The 21,566-nt window shown below is 50.6% G+C and overlaps 1 protein-coding gene across 1 annotated transcript in view; it reads left to right on the top strand.

Moving 5' to 3' along the window:
• GAK (cyclin G associated kinase) overlaps positions 1–21,566 on the top strand; it is a 2,243,070-nt gene that overhangs the window by 2,174,692 nt on the left and 46,812 nt on the right. Inside the window, exon 27 of the mRNA XM_069626358.1 lies at positions 11,416–11,592. Coding sequence (XP_069482459.1) covers positions 11,416–11,592 — 177 coding nt within the window. The remainder of the gene's footprint in view (positions 1–11,415; positions 11,593–21,566) is intronic.

Genomic DNA, 21,566 nt, shown 5'->3' with positions numbered 1-21,566 from the left:
CTTCGCTCTCCCACATTAACACAGCCAGCAGAGGGCTGTGCTTGGGGATCGAGATGAGGACAACGTGGATGCATGCTTCTACATTTTCATCTGACTTTCAAGAGTGGATCCTAGATCTTCCCGTTGAGGGCGTCCACCCCTTTTAATTTGACCACCGATGACGAACTGACAAAGAAGAAGACCTCCACGAAAACCACCAACTCCTTGGCCATCCTGACTAAGCCGGGGCAGAAGTCCTTCCCCCAGTCTCAGGGCAGGGCCGACTTCAAACCCCATGTTTTCACTTGCTAAAAAAGGTTTCAGGATCACGGTAAGCGGAGGTCTGACAGGTTGCCCAGCGACAACAGGAGGAAGCAGCAGGTGACTTTATGCCCCTACCCTCTGCCCCCCTGTCTCAGATGACAAAAAGCAGTGACGTCATGGTTGTGGAACACAGCTCCCCAGTAGGGGGCTGACTGGCTCTCTTCCAGGACAGGTGGAAGCTTTATTTCAAGAGTCCTTGGAACCTTTCTATGGTCTCCACAGGCTTCAGTCTTCCTCTTCCATTTCCTCTACCATCCTCTCCTCCTTTATGTCAGATAGGGACCTGGCCATTTTACGGGATGCTGTCTCTTCTGGAGATGCAGACGGTGGAACCAGTTCCTCTGTCAGACAGGGGCTCCGGCTTCTACTCCAGTTTTTTTCCGGTATCCAAGAACAACCAGGCCCTTCTGAGGGGTAGTACTGGAGCTGTCATTTTTCAATCTTTCTTTACCGCGCAAACGCTTCAAGATGATAACTCCCGCACACATAGCATAGTCTATGTGCGCAGGGGACTGGATGTGTTCCTTAGACCTCAAGGATGTGTACCTTCATGTCCCCATCTACCAGCCGCATCGGATGTTTCAGCGATTCACGATTATGTTGTACCACTTGCAGTACAAGGTGCTACTCTTCTGCCTCAATTTCGGCTCCTCATTTATCCACCAAACTGATGAATGCAGTGGCTGGTCTCCTCCGCCTGGAGGGCCATCACATATACCCTTATCTGGACGACTGGCTAGTCAGGACAAGCTCTCTTGAGGAAGCAGTGCGCTCCTGCCAACATCTGGAGGACATCCTGCACCAGCTGGGCTTTTCCCTCAACCGGCGGAAGTCGCAGCTGAATCCCGCCCACGATCTGGTGTTCCTTGGAGTGCGCTGGGACACAACGGCGCTGCGGGTGTGTCCCAGCCAAAAGAAAAAGTATTTGGTCAAGCGGGTTTAAGTTCGAGGCTAATAGAATAGCCTACAACAATACCACGTTTATATAGTATGATCTCGGTAGAAAAGTTAGGGTAGATACCACTGCCACCAGCCAAGTCTAAATGTTAAAAGAGCGAAACAATGCTCTAGGAGGTACAGATAAAAAGGGCTAAGAAGTAACCCTTTCCAATACTCCATGTAAGATGGGGTGTACTGGATCTGTGGTTAAATGACTACGTAAAGTTAATGGCAACTTTACCCTTTTCTGGGGGACAGTAGTCAGCCCCAGAAATGGAGTCGGTGGGAAGTCTAAAAGACAACCCTGTGTCACTGCACTGAAGGTGCTGTGTAACACACAAAAGAAGGGGGCTACTGAAGTGGTGTACTCCAGAGCCCACAATCACAAAAACAGATGAAATACACATGGCAAAACATGGGTAAGAGTGGGGGAAAAGCTCACACTCTTACCAAGTGGAACAAATGTACTCCAGAAATCCAGCAAAGCTGCTGAGGGACTCACTAGGTAAGGGAAATTAGCAATTGAATGAGAATTCTCCCTAACAGGCGCTTGGGGTTCAACACCTACGAGTGGGAATTGCATATCGAATCCTTGTTTCCCTTGTTCCAGAGATGGGGGTTTCCGGATCTGGACTTGTTCGCATCCCTGCTGAATATCAAGTGCCCCCGGTTTACGTCTTGGACGGGCCAGGGTCAGGGGGACGCATTCCAGCTCTGCGGGCATGGCCGCAGGTGCTATGAGTTTCATCCTCCATCGTTGCTACAACAAACCCTTTGCAAGTTCCGGACTTTGATGGGCTAGAGCCTCATCCTGATTGCCTCGGACTGGCCGTCGAGGTTGTGGTTTTCAAACCTACTTCAGTTGTGCTCCCAGGAGCTGTCCATCTTCCGATCCCCAGCAGAGGCTTCCTGATGCAGCAGGATGGGGCAGCAGAGACACCCGAACCTGGCCTGGCTAGCCCTAGCAGCCTGGTTCCTGACCAATGGAATTTCCACCATGCCCAGTTATCTGAGGACAACTGGGACATCATTCAGAAGCCCAGTAGGCCGTCTACATGGGCTCAGTACCAGAGTAAGTGGACAAGATGTTGCCACTGGGCTGGCGAAAAGGAGCTTGACTCTCTTACCTGCTCCCTGGCCTTTTACGCACATCTGTCTTGTTCCGGCATTCAGGGGGATACCTGCTGCACCTATCTCGCTGCCATTGGGGCCTGCAAGAATTCTGCAGAGCATGTTTTTTCATCGGCCAACCCAGTGGTTAAGGCCCACCTTAAGGGGTTTTCCAGGATTTTCCCTCCAGTACACAGGCCTCATCCTGTCTAGTCCCTTAATGTGGTTCTAGTGGCCTTGCAGCGCAAGCCCTTTGAGCCGATGGCCTTGGTGAACATCAGGCTGGTGACACTGAAGACAATATTTCTGGTGGTGCCAATTTGGGCGCGCAGGGTCAGCAAGCTGCAGGCTTTATTATGCAAGCCCTTCACCACGTTTTATAACGACAAGGTCATCTTGCCCACTTTTCCAAACTTATTTTGCCCAAGGTGGTCACTCCATTTCATCTGAATCAAGAGATCTGCCTGCCTGTGTTCTTTCCAAACCCGCAGTCTGATGCCGAAAGGGCTTTGCATTCCTTGGACCTCAAGTTCTACCTCTCTGACAAAATCCTTCAGGGCAGATACTTGAGCCACTCGGTATGCGTTCTTTTTGCTTTGTCCTAGATATGAGGCAGTGGTCACACCTTCACCCTCTGGTCTTGTTCGGTGGAATAACTCACAAGTATGGAGGAAAAGGAATGGGACATATGAGTAATTAAAGTTACTCTCTTTAGTGACTAGAGTACTCGTCCTTGGCCCCTTTCCTCCATACGTCCCACCCACCTTCCCTGCCAGGGGCAAAAGTATTGAGTATAGTCTCGTATTAAAGCAACCAATGTGTTAAAATGAGGTGATAATGCCCGAGGGTGGGGCCTTGAGGGCCGCTCCCATGCCCAGGGCCGTGCCCCCTGCAAGCAGACTAAATTTAAAGGGGAAGCTCATTTTTCCACCGCCAAAGGTCCTGGTACCTTCCCCATGTTGGGTGACGCCCACAACACAAGGATCGAGGAAAGGGCACTAAGAACTACAAGTACTCTAGTCACTACAGTGAGTAAATTTAATTTTAGTGAGAAGATTACCGAGACGCTCCAGAAACAGTGGAGTATGATAACGGCAGAGTTATCTCAGTCTTTGCAGGAGGTAAAAAAGCGACCTTGCGGCTTTGGAGGAGAGGACAGACGCTGCTGAGAATGCCATACAAAAAGTAGCAGAGTATACCAGGAAGATCAACACTCTGGTTGAACAATTAGCGAGGGTCATGCAAAACCTAGAAATCCAGAGCGAGGACCTGGAAAACCACTCAAGGAGATCCAATATACGCATAAAGGGCTTTTGGAGGGAGTGGCGGATAAGGATCTAAGGGAGACAACTCAACTTTTTGCGGACCTCCTATTTAAAGAGAACTGGGCTGCCATACAGCCCACGAGAGGAGAGCCAGGGCCAAGGCCGCGGGATGTAGATGTGGCGCTGCGGCAATGTACGCAGGAGGAGCAGATTCTCGTGGAATCCTGGAGACCGGGCCCCATCAACATCAATGGGTCTGTAATTCAGTTATACCAAGACTTGGCGCAGCCCTCCCTGGTGGAAAGAAGATTAATGGGCCTGGTGGTCAAGGAACTGGTGAAGGCTCAGGTGAAATAAAAGTTGACTTCCCCTTAAGCCTCCTGCTCTCCTGGGATGGGGAGGCAACACTGGGTCACAACATGTAAGGAAGATATGAGGATCCTGCAAATTGAGGAGGAGACGGGCTTGCATCGTGAAATGAGACCCTACAAGGGAGCCAATCAAGCGGAAGCTGGGGGAGTGGACGACGGTCACAGCGAAAATCCACAAGTAGAGGGCTCCAAGTGGCCCTGATAAGCGAGCGGACAATGGAGTTATGCCTGGGGGAATCCTGAGAGACCTTCACGGGTGCCCCGTGAAGCTAGAAAAGATGCAGTGTCGTCGGTCCAAAGGGGGGGACCGCTGTGGGGGGAGGGGTGGAGTACTGCATGGGGTGACAACATCTTCGTTTTGTTCCCTGGGTCTTGAAGGACCAGCACAGTTTTCCTCTGGGTTGGTAAGTATGCTCAACTCCTATGCAGTGTTGCCTGGGGTATCAATAGGATGGTTGAGCCGGATCAGTGCGGAAGGGGAAAAAGGTGGGAGAAGGCAGCAAAGAGGATGTGTGGGGAGGAGGGGAAGAGGGTTGGACTTACAAGTTAAAAGGTGACCCAGAACCAATGGGGACATGGGAGGTAGCTTGTTGTTCAAATTGACCACACTGAGCGTCGGGGTGCTGAGCATCACGGTCAAAAGAAAGAGCTGCAGCAATTCCTGGACATGGTAAAACCACATTTCTCAAGCATGGGGTCTGGCATGGATTCACATGCTCATGAATATTCCCCGTCGTCAGGCTGGGAATCCTCGGTAAATAAAAAATCAGTATCAGTTTCGTTTCTGATCTGTCTTTCGTAGTAGTAACCAATCACTGATCTCTGCGTCATACTGACCACAGCCAATGACTGCCCTCTACCTAAGCCCCGCCTCTGGCAGCCATCTTCAGATTTTTACCGCACGTTCAAGTGTTGGGATCCTCGTGCTATTGCTCTCGAGTGTTAGTGCTATTTTTCACGTTTTTTCTCAAACAATTTCTCTTTTTTCGGTCAAAAGAGCCTCAAGCTCCACCGTTTCTTCATCCGATCAACGGGGACCCGTGTCGGATTCGTTTACGTCCCTCAAGGGTGAAGTTTTTGTCGAGCCACGCTTTTGGAGGACTCCAGAAGTTTCTCAGGCCCATCTCGAACATGGCCCAGGAGAAGGGAAGCTCGACGCCCGGAAAGATGTTCAGGGTCTGCCCTGGATGCCAGCTTCAGAATGTCTTCAAGGAGGACAAACACTCCCTTTGCCTTTACTGCCTACATGAGGACAAGACGCACGTGGAGAAGGACTGTGCGTTTTGCGGCAATATGTCGGAGCGGACCATGAAGGACCGCCATCAACCTCTCGCCAACTGGCTGGAAGGAAAGTGCCCGTCAGGCGAGAAGAAGAAGTCCGAGCGGTCTTCTAAGACCTTTGAGGGCGCCCCGGCGACGGGGGTCCAACAGAAGGCCAAGCACCGCAAGACCACTGGCACCGGGAGCGCTGAACGGTCGGGCTCTACGAGCACCAGGCAGGGCGCATCCTCCCCGGCGCCATCAACCACGAGCCAACGCTCTGGCTCGGGTAAGAGGAAGGCCGAGCACCCGGCGAGAGACCCCGGTCGTGCCCTAAGGCCCCATCGGAGGGGGAGCGAGGTGGTGACCCTCCCCCCAAGGCGGTGAGCGCACCTAAGGTGGTGAAAGCCTTGATCCATCCGGCCAAGGCCTCTATCGAGACAGTCGCGGCGGCCCTGGCTCAGCCTGTGGAGGCTACACCAGTGGTGGCGACCCTGGGGCCCAGAATCTCCCTGCCACCGCGGAGGGAGTCCTCTTTCGTGCCCATCGACAGGACCCCCGTGAAACCTCCGACGGAGAAGAAAAAGGGGGGGCAGGAGGTCGTCGTGGACTCGGCCTCAGCCTCTGAGGAGGAGCTGATCGAAGTCTTAGGCCACGGCTCTGGCGTGGAAGAAGGCCATCCTGTCGGGGGCGACCCCGACGTGGAAGACGACGAGGGCGTCGAGGATGCCGACGGGGCTCCTGATCTCCCGTCGGATCTCCCTCAACCAGTGCCGCAAGAAAACTCGGCGGCCATTTTGTTGGCTATACAGTCCTTCTGCTCGGAGATAAGGACGAGACTGCCGTTACCACCAACGGAGGAACCGCTCCCGACGGGGGACCCGGAGTCAGGCCCTTCTGGGAGCTCTCCCCCTAAGAGAAGAAGGATTCACCGTCCACCTCCTAATCAGCCATCGTGCCCTGTTCAGCCCTCCTCCCCATCCACGACACGTGGGGATGATACGGGGACTGACACGGCCGCGACGGGTACAGACGACGAGGTTTACGAGGATCTCCCGTCGTCACCTCCCACCAGGGCTTCCCCGCCCGACGAGATTGGATCGTTTCACTCCATGATCTCCAGGGCATCCGAGCTTTTCCAGCTTTGCCCGGAAGAGAAGAAGAAGGAAGGTTTCCTTTATCAACGGCGCGAGACCAAGAGGAAGACAGTCCTCGCTGTACCTCTACTAGACGATATTTGGGATGAGGGCCTCGCCCTCCTCAAGAACCCATCCACGACGCCGGCTAGAAGGGATCGGTACGAGAAGAAGTACCGGGTCCCGGACGTGGCCCCCTTGTGCCTTCGGGCACAGCCGACCCCGGACTCAGTCGTCTCCGCGGCGGCCAGGAAGAAAGCGGGGGGGGCACGCCCTCTACATCAACCTCCCCGCCAGACGGCGAGGGAAAGAAATTAGACACGATGGGACTCAGAGTCATCTCGTCGGCAGCGACGACGATTAAGGCGGCCAACGCCTTGGCTATCGTAGCCCGCTACGACAGGGAGTTGTGGTTCAAACTGGCCCCCCTGCTGGACTTCCTACCGGACGACAAGAGGGCGGAAGCCCTAGAGATCTTGCAGGAAGGAGAGGTGGCTTCGGACCACGCCATCACGATTGCGACGGACATCGCTGACACTGGATTTCGCCAGTTGGGCAATGGCGTGTGCCTTAGGCGGCGTGGATGGCTCAAGGCTACTGACTTCCGTCAGGACGTGCTGACCAGAGTCTTGGACATGCCGTTCGACGGAAACAACCCGTTTGGGAAAACAGTGGGCGATTCCCTTCAAGCCATCAAGGCGGAGACGGCCCGGGCTCTTGGGGTTCTCCAGCAACGGCGGCCGCCCTTTCGGAGTGGCGGAGGCAAACAGGGTGCCTCCAAAGGTTCCAGCGGCGGATTTTCCACCTACCGTCAAGCGGCCCGTTCGTCGTCACAGAAAGCTTACAGGGGACGAGGCAAGTCAGGCGGACCCCGCCGTCGTCGCCAAGGAGGACAAGGCCTCGTCGAAGCAGGACTGAACCGGCCGTGGGGTCGGGCCCCCACCGAAGCACCCCGGTGGGAGGCCGGCTGGCGAGCTTAGTCAGCGTGTGGGAGTCCATCTCCACCGACCGTTGGGTGCTGGACGCCCTAGCTCAGGGTCACGCGCTCAAGTTTCTAAGGAGGTGCCCGCGCGTCCCCCCCGTGGCCAGGAAAGAACATCACATCCCTCAACTTCTCTTGGAGGTAAAGGCGATGCTCAAGAAGGGCGCCATCGAGCTCGTCCCAAAGAGGCTTCGGGGCTCCGGAGTTTACTCAAGATACTTCCTCGTGAAGAAGACGGGAGGATGGCGTCCCATCCTGGACCTGCGACGACTGAACAAATTCATCAAGGCACAGAAGTTCAGGATGGTCACCCTCCAACACGTCCTGGGTCAACTGGAGGAGGGCGATTTCCTGTCGTCGTTGGATTTGGAGGATGCCTACTTCCATATTCCCATCCTAAAGGGACACCGAAAGTTTCTCAGGTTCGTGGTCCAAGGGCGTCACTACCAGTTCAGAGCCCTTCCCTTCGGATTGAGGTCGGCACCCAGGGTGTTCACCAAGTGCCTCGCACCGGTGGCGGCGCAGCTGCGCCGAGAGGAGATCCATGTCTACCCCTACCTGGACGACTGGCTCATCCGAGCAAAGACGAAGGAGCTCGCCGTGGAGCACACGGCAAGGACCGTCCAACTACTCACGGACCTGGGATTCTCCATAAACTACGCCAAGTCCCACCTGGTGCCCGCGCAAGACGCACTGTTTCTGGGAGCGAGGCTCGACACAGTGCCGCTTCTGGCCTCTCCGTCGGAGGAAAGGACGAGGGCCATCTTGGGCAAGGTGCAGCGGATGCTGGTTGCGGACGCGGCCAGGGTGAGGTCCATCAAGTCCCTCCTCGGAATGATGTCTTCTTGCATTTACCTCATCCGCCTGTGCAGGCTCCGGATGCGCCCGTTGCAGGAGTTCCTGGATGCGCGCTGGATCCAGACGACAGGCAGCTTCGAGGAGAGGATCACTCTCGACGAGAGTTTCCGACGAGCGATCCGGTGGTGGGGCACCCGCGCGCATCTGACGGCGGACATGGACTTCCATACCCCCGGCCACCAGGAGACAGTGACCACGGATGCCTCCCTGGAAGGGTGGGGAGCGCACACCGAAAACCTGCACGCGAGAGGCCTTTGGCTTCCGATGGAGAAGCCCCTCTATATCAACGTCCTGGAGCTCCGTGCAGTGTTTTGGGCCCTCAGGTCCTTTCTTCCGTCCCTCAAGGGCAAGGTGGTGAGGATGTTCACCGACAACACCACCACCATGTTCTACATCAGGAAGCAGGGCGGAACCAGGTCCCCAGCCCTCTCCAAGGAGGCGCAGGATCTGTGGCATTGGGCCGTCGCCCAAGGGATGTTTCTGGTGCCGTTTCATCTGGCATGGATAAAAAACACCATCGCCGACTCGCTCAGCAGAGAGCTGCGCTCGTGCCACGAGTGGGAACTACGACAAGATCTAGTGGACCGCCTCTTCCGACGGTGGGGCACACCCCAGATCAATCTGTTTGCGACGGTGACAAACTCCAAGTGCCGGAAGTTCGCCAGCAGGTTTCCCCAGCCTAGGAGCATGGGCAATGCTTTCTCGTTCCCCTGGGAGGGCCTGTTTCTATACGCGGTCCCTCCATTGCCATTGCTGATCCGGCTCATCAACCAGCTCAAGAGGTCACGGTGCAGGATGATCCTCGTCGCACCTGCGTGGCCGAGGCAGATATGGTTCCCGGACCTTCTGGACTTGTCAGCGTCCCCATCAATCAAGCTGCCAGTGGACGCGGATCTTCTCTCCAGGGAAGGAGGCGCCATCCTCCATCACGACCTGAAGTCGCTGAACTTGCAGGCCTGGCTCCTGCAGCGTTAGAGTTTGGAGGATACGACATACCGGCCGACTGCAGAGAGGTTCTTGCAAAGGCCAGGGCGTCCTCAACTCTTAAATTCTATGGACACAAATGGAAGAGGTTCTCTGTCTGGTGCCACGCACAGAAGATTAACCCTCTACGGATTACGGTTCCCCAGATACTGCCGTACCTGCTGACGCTGGCCAAAGCTGGTCTGGCGCACGCGTCCATCAAGATTCATCTTGCTGCGATCTCCCGATACACCAGAACCACGGGGCGGACGTCTTTGTGGTCTCATCGTCTGGTGAAAGAATTCATGAAGGGACTGTTCAGATCGTTCCCGCCGGTGAAGGCTCCGGCCCCGGCGTGGGAGCTCAACTTGGTGCTGACCACACTATACCTGAAGATCAATGTGTCCACCTATGGGAGAGTATACCCAAACTTAAAAGAGCAATTCAGATCTGGGAAATGTGGATCAAGGTAATGGCACCTCACACCTGAAAATCTACAAAGATGGTACCTGAGAGTATCAGCAAATGTTGGAGGGGGTGTGGGGCAGTGAGATCTGGAAACATGTTTGGTGGGACAGTAAAGACATTCAAGCCTTCTGTGCCTCGGTTAATGCAGCTATGAAGTGGATCTTTGGCCTGCATATTCATAGGGGCTTAGAGGAGGACCTGTTGGGGATGAGTGATGTCAGTGAGGTATTGACGTCCAAGGTGCTTAGAAAAGCGTACATGATACTTGGCGCAAGAGCTTTACAACTAGTTTTACAGAAATGGAAGAGCAAGTTGACACCCACGGAGCAGGAGTAGATGACCACGATTTGGTCTTTTGTGGCATTGGAGGGGGTGACTTAAACGATTCAGGGGTATCTAAAAAAAAGTTTGCGTTGGACTGGGACTTGGTCTTGACGTTCCTCCAAAGTGACTTTAGGGCAGGCATGTGCCCACAGAGACTACGGGTGCTGAGGTTTGTTTGAAATCGGCTATTTATGATTTTGGAAATCTGTTTAGAAGTCTCCTCTCTTTCTGTATGGCAAAGGGGGGAGGGAGAGGAGAGGGAGGACGGATTGTTACGTTATTGTTGAAAATGTCAATAAAAATCTATTTAAACAAAAAGAAAGTGTTTTTGGGAAATCGAGGAGAAGGTTGCATTAAAGAAAGATAGATTACTGCCTCAACCATGTGAAGCAAAGCAGGAAACAAAGGAACTGTGCTAGTAAAAGAAACTTTTTTTCACTCTACTCCAGAATCCAGGGGAAAGGATCCACCCTCTGGAACGAAGGGCTTCCACCTTGGCGAACATATTTGTTGGAATTATTCTTACTTAAGTTGTGAAAACTTTTTGCCAGTTTCAAGTTGAAGATATTTCCTTTCACATTTGTATTGCTTTGTAGTGTGAGTGTCAGGAGAGGACGTTTTGGACACCTATTGGCTGAAATGACCCAAAACAACTCTAAAAGAACACTAAAGTGACTGCAGTTTTTCAAATTCAAATGAAAACTGCTTTAATGTTATCGAGGATTCCCTGCCTGATGATGAGGAATATTCAAACAGCATGTGAACCCATGAAAGAAACCAATGCTGGAGAACAGGAATTACAGGTAAGTAACATATTTGTTCTTCCCCTGTCATCTCGTGCACAGCAGTCAGCAGGGCCACATGACGCTCCCTGATAACTGAAAAAGTTTACGAAGACGGTTATCACTGATATATATCTAAAGATGAGTAATCTGTGTTAGGAAGGACTTAGCCATCCTAAATAATTTAACAGAATTTAGTTAGTTCTTTACTTCTACTTTTTTCATTTGTCCTACTGATACAGGGTTTTGTATCCTTCCTACTACAAAAGCGTAAAGTGTTTAAGGGTTTTAACTGGTGTTCCACCACCACTTGGCACTTTAGGCATGTACCAGTTTCACAAGACTTTAATTGTATTTTTCTTTTTACGAGATTAGGAAGGGTGTAATTACAAATCATCTTAGTAGTACTACTTTAAAATTGAATGTCTTTGTTTTTGTACCTCGTGTATTATGTCTTTGATTAAATTACTTCATCAAATTTGAATCAACTTTTACAAGCCAGTTAACTATGTACTGCAAATTCTTTGTAATGCAATCTCAAGAAGGCACACAACATGCTTTTGGGATAAATGATGTGCCCAAGTATTTAACAGTGATGATTTTAAAGGGTCACAAAGGCGTAGTGTTATCACCCGTTATTTGCTTTGTTTTTAGATTCTGGACTGGATTGAAGGAAAAGAAAGAAATATAAGGGCGTTAATTTCCACACTTCACACAGTGCTTTGGGAAGGTGAAACTAGGTGGAAACCTGTTGGAATTGCTGACCTTGTCACAGCTGATCAAGTAAAGAAGTACTACAGAAAAGCAGTACTTGTTGTTCATCCTGATAAGGTGGGATTCAGACATCTCCTACAATAAAAAATGTACAAGTTCAGTTGTTTTTGTAACTTGTCAAAAATCCTTGATAAAATGCAAAACCAATATTATAACCATATTAACAGAGGCAAAATATTCATGGTGCGTGCTCTGTCAAACTTTTACTTTTTTTATATCCACTTACTCTTTTTCTTGTCCTAATTGTGTGGACTTTATTGGGCCAAATGTAACCTAATGCTTTCATGGAACTGAAGACACAAAGACTTGAGTACCTTTGTCAAATGTCTGTAGAGGAACATTCCAATGGAGGCGAGATGGTTTTGCAATGAGATGGGGAGCTGGGAGGCTGTTTTTAATGCACTACTGGTAGTGTAGAACATGGTGTTTTCTTGAAGATTAAATATTCATTTGTGAAGTAAAACTAAGAGCTGCGCTACGAAAAATGGAAAACGTGAGTGCCAGAAGCAATGCATAAGGCCAAAGAAATATGAATCTGTGTAGAAGACAAATATCAAGTTTTAAGGATTATACGCTGTTTGGGGGTGAGTGGTTCCTGGGTGCTCAGTGGAAGAAATAATTGAAAGCCATGGTTCACCATTCTGTACCTGTGCATTTAGGATTTAGATAGGTAAATCTTTAGAGCCGGGGTCTTCAACATGTGCCTGTCCCGATGTTTTGGACCATGACTCACATGATCTCTCAGTATAATTTCAGCTGGGTATGACTGATAGGAATTCTAGTCCAAAACCTCAGAAGAGCCAAGTATAGCAAGGAGAAAGTTTCTTTTAATGATTTAATCTCCGATAAATATTTTGAGAAGTGATCTCTCCAACTTTGTTACTCTACATCATGACTAGCTCTTTCAGTTTGAGTAAGGTGGCTTCCTGAAAACATGCAAACTATGTGTCTCACTGAAATGTTACCAAGAGTGTATTCTATTGTCTAGCATTGGATCTTTCATAGATTTGCATGCTTTGAATATTCCCCATTGTCAGACTGGGAATGTTAGAGATTAACATTAGCAATAAAGTATAAAGTGCAGCGTTATGTGCAGCCTACCCAACTCATTTCAGGTTATTTGCCCCTTTGCCAATAATGTGGGTAAGCCCTAAGCTTTTGTCCCCAAGAGTTCAACTTTAGATTCTAACCACAACACCTGTGGAGCCCTCCATTTGTATCTAACGTCTTTTCAATGTTTGACTTGATTCTGCAACATTTTGCAACTTTTCCCCAATCGGATCACCAAAGATTAGACTTTCGTCTGTAGGGGGGGTTCCTTGTGCTTTTGTGCAGCTCCAGATTGGGGATGGATGGGGTGTGGGCAGGTTGAGGGGGTCGGGGCATGGGGGTTCTCTTCAGGGATCCCTTCCTCTGGTCCTGCTTTGTGCTTCTCGGGAGACATCTGATTTCATCTGGAATCCATTATCTTACCAAGGTGGATCAGGACTCTTCAAAGGAGAAGCAATCTGTGACAGAGTCAGGGTCATAACTCTGTCAGAGGGGAAAGGGAATATGGGGGAACCCCAGCCACTGAAACCCCTGAATGTTCCAAGCATGTGGATAATGGCGCTGCCCTCTGTCACAAAATGACTCGCAACACTTTGTGGCCACTGTTCTTTTTTCTTTCTTTCCGAACTATGACTCTCAGAATGCATCTTGAGCAGCCAAGAAAATCCAGACTGGAGCCAGGAGAACAGAATCAAGAACAGCCATGTATTGGACTAGGAATTTCAATGAGACGTCAAACCCCGAATGGGTACCAGGCAAATGGTGAGGTAACGGGAAACAAACAACACTTTACTAGCACCTGAGGAAAGCCACACGGAGAACAAGCAGCCTGAGCCTCTGACTGCTACCCCATCATCGGAGACTGCAAACGAAGCTGGAGAAGGGGGAGGGGCTTAGACAGGTTGTTCAAGTCTCTCAGCTGTGTAACCCATGCTCAGGGGAACAGACAGTCACAGATTGTTCAAGACCCTCTCCATTGTCCACAAGTCTTTCTGGGCCCGCGGCCCTCGCTATCTGCAGCTCTCTCTTCCTAAGTACCTTCATACTAGAGCCCTCCGCTCGTCTAATTCTAATTTTCTGCAGGTGAGTCGCTTTGTCTAATTTCGTCTCCCTCTCCTCCCCACTCTCCTCACCTGATCGGTAATCCTCCAATTCTTCCGTCTTGAGATGCCGACGTGAGCAGAAATCTCTCTTCGTGGTTGAAGATACTTGCCTACCACGAGAGGAAGCCACAGTGAATGCTTGAAACAAGCAGTCCTGGGACTCCTTTCCCGTAGTGGGCGACAAGGGAAAAAGCCTGGATGGCAGAAAAAACCCTTGCAAAGAATGAAGCCAAACCGGAGTCTTCCAAGGATAATGATGAAGCGTAGTCTGTAGTAGTAGAAGAGTAGGTTTCCGGCTAATACGGATTTCAGGAGGAGGATGACAAACGATGATGGCAGAAACAAGGCAGAAAAACGCCTTGCAAGAAGGAGTAGTGAGAGAGACTGTAGCCGGCGGCAAGATAGAGCCTCAAAAGCTGAAGAAGGTAAAGCAAAAGGGGAGAAGAGAGAGAGAGGAAGAAGCCTCGCTCGAAACTAGGAGAGGCGAAGGTAAAGGCACGGACCAAGCCGTGTTAGGGAAATACTAGCGTTCTCACCCAAAGCAGGAAAACGAAAACACTATGGGGGTTGCAACGCAGAGATTGCCGGGAGTGAGATACTGAAATACTTCCCGGCGACGCCATGTTGCCGGAGAACTAGACCGCGGCTGCACGTAAAGAAAGCAACGTGCTGGAACTACGGTCTGCGCCGAAGCCTCCAATGCGGAAGTATCCGCCAATCGGCCCGGCTGCGCATGACAGTATGCCCCCTCACAAAGCGAACCCCCCCAGGCTTACCCGGAAAGCACCGATGGAACCCAGTCAACAACCAGGGGGCATGAATGTGGGAGACTGGTTCCCAACAGTCCTCCGACTCTGGGTAACCCTTCCACGAGACCAAGTATTCCAATCGTCCCCTGTAGAATCTGGAGTCACGAATAGCTGAAACTTCGTATTCTTTTGTACTACCAGAACCCTGGACCTGCAAGCGGGGAAGAGATCTTAGGTGAGGGTCCGGAAAAAAAGGTTTAAGAAGAGAGGAATGAAAAACAGGATGAATGCGACTGAGCGCGGGAGGCAATTTCAATCTGAAAGCGACAGGGTTGATCTTAGATAGGACAGAAAAAGGTCCCAAAAAGCGAGGAGAAAGTTTGGAAGGGTGAACCCATCGAGGCAGAAATTTAGTAGAGAGCCACACCTTGTCTCCCTCTTTCCAATCGGGACAGTCCTGCCAACCTTTATCCGCCTGTTCCTTGTTCCGGCTTCTGCTTCTTTCGAGACTGAGTTTTGCAGTCTTATGCGCCTCCGCAAGGGACTGAAGCACTGCTTCCGCAGTGGGAGAGTTCGTAGGAGTTGAAACCACGGGAAAAATGGTTCGAGGATGCACTCCATAAGTGCAAAAGAAAGGGGTAAGACCTATCGCGGAATGTGTAGAATTGTTATACGTAAACTCCGTGGTGGGTAACAGCGACACCCAGTTGTCTTGATGTCGGTTGGTATAGCTTCTCAGATATTGCTCCAAGGTGGCATTCAGTCGTTCTGTCTGACCATTCGACTGAGGGTGGAAACCAGATGATAGAGCTCTCTCCATGCCAACTCTAGTACACAAAGCCTTCCAGAAGTTTGAGATGTACTGACTACCTCGATCGGAAATGATCTTGTCCGGCAAGCCATGTAGTCGAAAAACATCTCGTGTGAAGATTTCCGCCATCTGAGTGGCAGTTGGTAAGCCAGGTAGTGGGGAAAAATGTGCCAATTTTGTGAAAGTATCTATCGTTACCATAATGCAAGTGCAGGATTTGGACTTGGGTAGATCCACAATGAAATCGGTAGAGATGAGACCCCAAGGGCGTGTAGGCATCTCGGGTTGTGTCAGCAAACCTAAGGGCTTGCCCGATGGATACTTGGCTCTGGCACATAATGGACAGGCCTTGATGTAATCCTTCACTTCTCCTTTCATTTCAGGCCAGAAGAACATTCTCGAAATTAGTTCAGTAGTGTTCTGCACTCCTCTATGACCCGAGGTAAGTGGATCATGGCCCAAATGAATGATCTTCTTACGCCAAGGGCCTTCTGGAATGTACAGTCGGTTCTCGTAAAACACTAAACCCTCCTTCTCGATATATTTTCCTCCTCGTAGCTTAGAAAGATTCATCTTTTCGGAAGCCAACGCGGTCTTAACTTCTTGAAAGAAAACATTGACAAGTCCCAGAATAGTGTTTCTTCTGAACATCGTCTCTCGAGAATGAGGGGTATAGTCTCCAAGAACATCCTTCCTAGATAAGGCATCTGCGACTTTATTAGAGGAACCTGGTAGATAGGTAATATGAACGTCGTATTGGGCGAAAAAATAAGCCCATCGTGCTTGCCTTGAATTCACACACTCCATGTTCTGTAATGCCTTGAGATTCTTATGATCTGTCCTAATGAGAAAAGAATGACGTGCACCCATCAGTAAATGTCGCCATTCTTCACAGGCCAGCTTCATGGCGAGTAGTTCTTTCTCCAAAACCGAATAGTTCAGTTGGCTGGGAGACAAAGTCTTTGAGAGATAAGCTACTGGATGTTCTATACCATCGTAGGCTTGAAGAAGAACCACCCCTATGGCCAAGGCAGAGGCATCGGTCTCTACGATGAACTGTCGGTTTTGATCCGGATGTCGAAGAATCGGAGCGGAACAGAACAGTCTTTTTAAGTCCCTAAAACCCTGTTCAGCTTCGGGTGACCATAGGAACGGCCCTGAATCTTTCCTTAAGAGTCGCGTAATGGGAAGCACTATCTCTGAGAAGTTTGGGATGAACCTCCTGTAGAAATTTGCGAGACCCAGAAATCTTTGTACTTCCTTAACACTGTCCGGGGAGGACCAATCGAGTACAGCAGTGACCTTGTCGGAATCCATGGAAATTCCTTCTTCCGAAAGAACATATCCAAGGTAGTGAACAGAGGGGGCTGCAAAAACGCACTTCTCGGGTTTGACCAGAAGTTTGTAACGTTGTAGACGCTCCAGCACTTGAGTAACGTGAAGGATATGGGATTCCAAGTCGGAGGAGTATATCAAAATATCGTCCAAGTAGATGATGACAGTAACCAGTAACAGATCGGAGAATAAACGATCCATAAATCGTTGAAAAATGTCCGGGGCATTCACTAATCCGAACGGCATTACCTTGTATTCGTATAATCCGAACGGGGTGCGGAAGGCCGTCTTCCATTCATCTCCCTCGGCAATGCGAAGCAAATGATATGCGTTCCGAAGGTCCAGTTTAGTAAAGATACTGGCCCCCTGTACCGCCTCTATGATCTCAGATATGAGTGGCATGGGATAGCGGTCTCTGATTGTAACTTTATTTAGTCCTCTGTAATCAATACAAGGAGGCAAATCGGTGGAGTCCCTCTTTCTGATGAAAAACAATGAAGCTCCTGCCGGAGACTTGGAATGTTGAATAAGGCCGTTTTGCAAGTTGGTATCCAAGTATTTCCTTAAAACTTGCCTCTCGGTTTGGGTTAAAGAAAACATCCTGCCGAAAGGAACTAAAGCATTACTTTCCAACTCTAAAGAGCAATCTTCAGGCCTGTGTGGGGGTAGCTCCGCAGGTATCGTCTCCTTGAAGACCCCCTGATAGGGTAAACAATAATGTGGTAATGCGTGAACCCCCACATGATCACTTGTTAACACCTTCGAAGTCTGGGACTCCCCATGGAATGGTGCTGAGAGGCAATGTTGTCTGCAGTACATAGATGAAAAACTCAACTGGTTGCTAGTCCAGTTTACCTGAGGGTTGTGTTTGCGAAGCCAGGTAACTCCTAAAATTATAGGAAAGTGCGCGGCTCTAATGATGTCGAATTTGAGCACTTCTCTATGTTGGAAGATGGTAACTCCTACTTCTTCCGTGGTATGGGTTATCAAACCCGATGAGAGTGGCGATCCGTCTACACCCTCTACCTTTTGATCCTCTTTGCGGGCTACTCTATGAAGGCCCACCTTCTCTGCCCAAAGAGTGTCAACAAAGTTTCCGGCCGCCCCACAATCCAGGAGGGCTAGGGCATCTATAGATCTTCCCCGGGATTCAATTTGTACCGGAATAACCATCAACCTGGAATCCTCCAAAGTGTTGGGAGCTGAAATGGAGAGAGAAACATAGGGACTAAACGGGTTGCAAATTGATCCTCGGAACCAAGTCCCTACTGGCGCCGAGGAAGTTTGTTTCCCTGTGACTTAGTTGGAACCACCGGACAATCTTTGAGCTGGTGCTGTTCAGAACCACAATAGGCACACAGTCCCTTTTCCTTTCTCCTTCTTCGCTCAGCGAATGTAAGCGGACCCCTGGTAGCTCCGATCTGCATTGGCTCTTCGAGGGAGTGGGAGGAGGTGTGAGAAGAGGACGTAGAAGCATTGGATGTATGAGGGCTTGTTGATACGCCATGTTTGCGGCGTTCTGCTCTGCGTTCTTGAAGTCGATATTCAATCTGCAATGTGGAAGATAGCAGATCAGTGAAAGTCGGGGGGCGAGAGGACCGGGCAAGCTCGTCCTTAATCTCTTCTCTTAGGCCCCTTCTGAAGATGGTGTACTGGGCTTGTTCCGGCCAACCTGCTTCTACCGCCAAAGTCTTGAATCGGGATATATATGTTAGAACATCTGAGGACCCTTGCCGCACATCCAACAAATCCTCACATGCAGTAAAGGTTAGTTCCAGTCTCTCAAATGTCTGTTGCAACAAGGCTTGAAAGCCGGCGAAGTCATGTAATATGGGGTTAGCACTGATCACCAATGGCGTAGCCCAAGAAAGGGCGTTACCAGTCATATTTCAGATCAAAAAGCCTACCTTGGATTGATCGGTGGCAAAGGAACGAGGCCGAAAAGTAAAGTACACTACACAAGCCTCCATGAATTCTTTTAACTTCTTTGGTGAACCATCGAATTTCCCCGAAGGAAGCGACATCATCGGTAGTTCCGCAGGCGAAACCTCCCGAGTAGTGGCAAGTTGGCGTAGAACCACGTTTTCCGCCTTAACCGTCTGTAATTCTTGTGACAGGCCATGAACCGCCTTCCAGAGTTCCTGGATCTGTTCTTCGGCTGACATTGTTTTCTCCTGGCGTTGCAATCTGTCCAATTTCGTCTCCCTCTCCTCCCCACTCTCCTCACCTGATCGGTAATCCTCCAATTCTTCCGTCTTGAGATGCCGATGTGAGCAGAAATCTCTCTTCGTGGTTGAAGATACTTGCCTACCACGAGAGGAAGCCACAGTGAATGCTTGAAACAAGCAGTCCTGGGACTCCTTTCCCGTAGTGGGTGACAAGGGAAAAAGCCTGGATGGCAGAAAAAACCCTTGCAAAGAATGAAGCCAAACCGGAGTCTTCCAAGGATAATGATGAAGCGTAGTCTGTAGTAGTAGAAGAGTAGGTTTCTGGCTAATACGGATTTGAGGAGGAGGATGACAAACGATGATGGCAGAAACAAGGCAGAAAAACGCCTTGCAAGAAGGAGTAGTGAGAGAGACTGTAGCCGGCGGCAAGATAGAGCCGCAAAAGCTGAAGAAGGTAAAGCAAAAGGGGAGAGAGAGAGAGAGAGAGAGAGAGAGAGAGAGAGAGAGAGAGAGAGAGAGAGAGGAAGAAGCCTCGCTCGAAACTAGGAGAGGCGAAGGTAAAGGCACGGACCAAGCCGTGTTAGGGAAATACTAGCGTTCTCACCCAAAGCAGGAAAACAAAAACACTATGGGGGTTGCAACGCAGAGATTGCCGGGAGTGAGATACTGAAATACTTCCCGGCGACGCCATGTTGCCGGAGAACTAGACCGCGGCTGCACGTAAAGAAAGCAACGTGCTGGAACTACGGTCTGCGCCGAAGCCTCCAATGCGGAAGTATCCGCCAATCGGCCCGGCTGCGCATGACACGCTTCTTCAATTAGAGATTGGGGTAGATCTCTCGTCTCTGCCGGTGCCTCCCTCTGAAACAGCCTCCCTGCCTCTCTCCGCCTTGAGCCAGGTCTCCTTAAGTTCCTGAAGCTACTCAAGACATTCCTTTTCTCCTTGCCTTTCTCTCTTCCTCTCCCCTGCTAACCTTCCCTTGTTCCTGCACCATTCTGCTACTTGGTGTTCCTCTGAGTCTTACAGGACACCAGCCCCCCCACATCTCCCCCTGTCCAGTCCCCTTGCACTTGACTGCTGACCTTCCTGCACAGCAGTCTGGCCTCCCTTGCACTACCAGGTTGTGATTCCACTTGAGTCCCAGCCTTCCTTGCACTTCACTCAGGGCCCTGCTGCTCTGGGTGCACTTCTCCCAGTACCCTCGCCCCTGCACTTCTTGTCTGCGCACTTGCACAATCTAAATGATACTATGCCTAGTAAGATTGTTTCGAAAGGATTGTGTCCTCCGACGTATTCCTCATCTTAGATATCTCCTTCCAGTTCTGCTGGCCTCGGAAAATTTTTTCTCTCTAGAGGGCGCTGCGCGTCGACGTCCTTCGAATCGATGTCCCTCGACAGCCGCGCTATCGACGCCGACGTCATCCTGGCTATAAAGGCCGCGCGCAGCGCCCGTTGCTCAGTTCTGTTTTTCCGCGCGTACTCAGTGCCTCGGAATACTGTTGCTCAGTTTTGTCAGGTTAAACCTAATTACCTCGAGTTATTCGATCCGTACTCGATGGCTTCTTCGTCGGAACCGACAACTCCTCGATCCGGCTTCAAAAAATGCCGAGATTGTGGGAGAAAGATGTCGCTGACTGACCCTCACAGAGTTTGTCTGTGGTGTTTGGGAGCTGAACACCATTGTTCGGAGTGCGAGGACTGTATGACCATGACAGCTAAGGCCCTGAAGGAGCGTAGGGTGAAGCTGGAGAAAGGTAAGACTTTAAAAGCTTCTTCTTCGTCGACGAAGTTGAGACATTCGTCTCCTCGTCACCATTTGCGCTCCAGATCTCGGAGTGGGTCTCATCTCCTCGAGATCGAAGCACTCGAAGAGAAGACATCGAAGATCCCCTTCTCCGTCTTCCTCTTCCTCTGTTTCGCCAAAGAGAATCCCGTGCCCCACGAAACATAGTTCCCGGGCTGAATGGGAGGAATTCCGCAAAAATATGATGAGCGTCTTCGAGAAAGCGGCCTCGACCCCCTCGAAGACTGCCGAGAGCGATGCTCTGGTCGAAAGACCCGAAGGTCAAAAACGCAGCGAGTCGCAGTACCCGGCGAAGGAAACCTCTCGAGCGCGTCACGAACCCTCGAGCAGGTCTATGACCTCCAAACCTTCCTCGAAGGTTCCGTCGACGCTGTCGACGAAAGTTCCGTCGAGGTCGATGTCTTCGACGCCGTTGTCGAAGGGACCTTCGACACACGAGTCTGTTGACTCGACGCCAGCTTCGACACCAGTGTCGACGCCAAGAAAAGTCACGGTTACGACACACCCAGTGTCTATCCCCAGGTCCTCGACGTCGATGGCTTCGAGATTGTCGAGTAGAATCTCAATTCTGTCAAGGTCTTCGAGGCCTCCGCCTTTGTTTTCGACGCCACGCTCGAAGCCTTCGGCGTCGACGACATCGACGTTTTCGAGGCCGATTATGACAAGTTCGGCACCCTCTGCCTTGGAAATGGGGTTTACACCCTTTATGAGTTCAGAACAATTGAGAACTATGTCCTCAATATTGGAAGAGGGTGAATTGTCTGAACAGTTAGACACATTTGAGTTGCAGGGACCTGTAACCCCAATTAGAGAGGAATTTTCCTCTGAAGAACGCAGGTTAAAGGATCTTCATGATTCCTTACATGAGGCAAGTGGGTTTAGACACCTCCCCTGAGGTGGAGTTTGCTAGGCCAGACCCGGGGGAGCATGCTGAAACCCCCTATAGAGCCTTAATGGCCAGGATCACAGAGTTTATTGGGTGGTCTGCACCTTCACAATCTTTCCAACAA

This window comes from Ambystoma mexicanum, chromosome 6p (genome assembly GCF_040938575.1).
Source record: "Ambystoma mexicanum isolate Mex_15411 chromosome 6p, UKY_AmexF1_1, whole genome shotgun sequence".
Lineage (NCBI taxonomy): Eukaryota > Metazoa > Chordata > Amphibia > Caudata > Ambystomatidae > Ambystoma > Ambystoma mexicanum.
The sequence above is the reverse complement of the archived record's forward strand: the minus strand, read 5'-3'. Positions and strand labels throughout refer to the sequence as shown.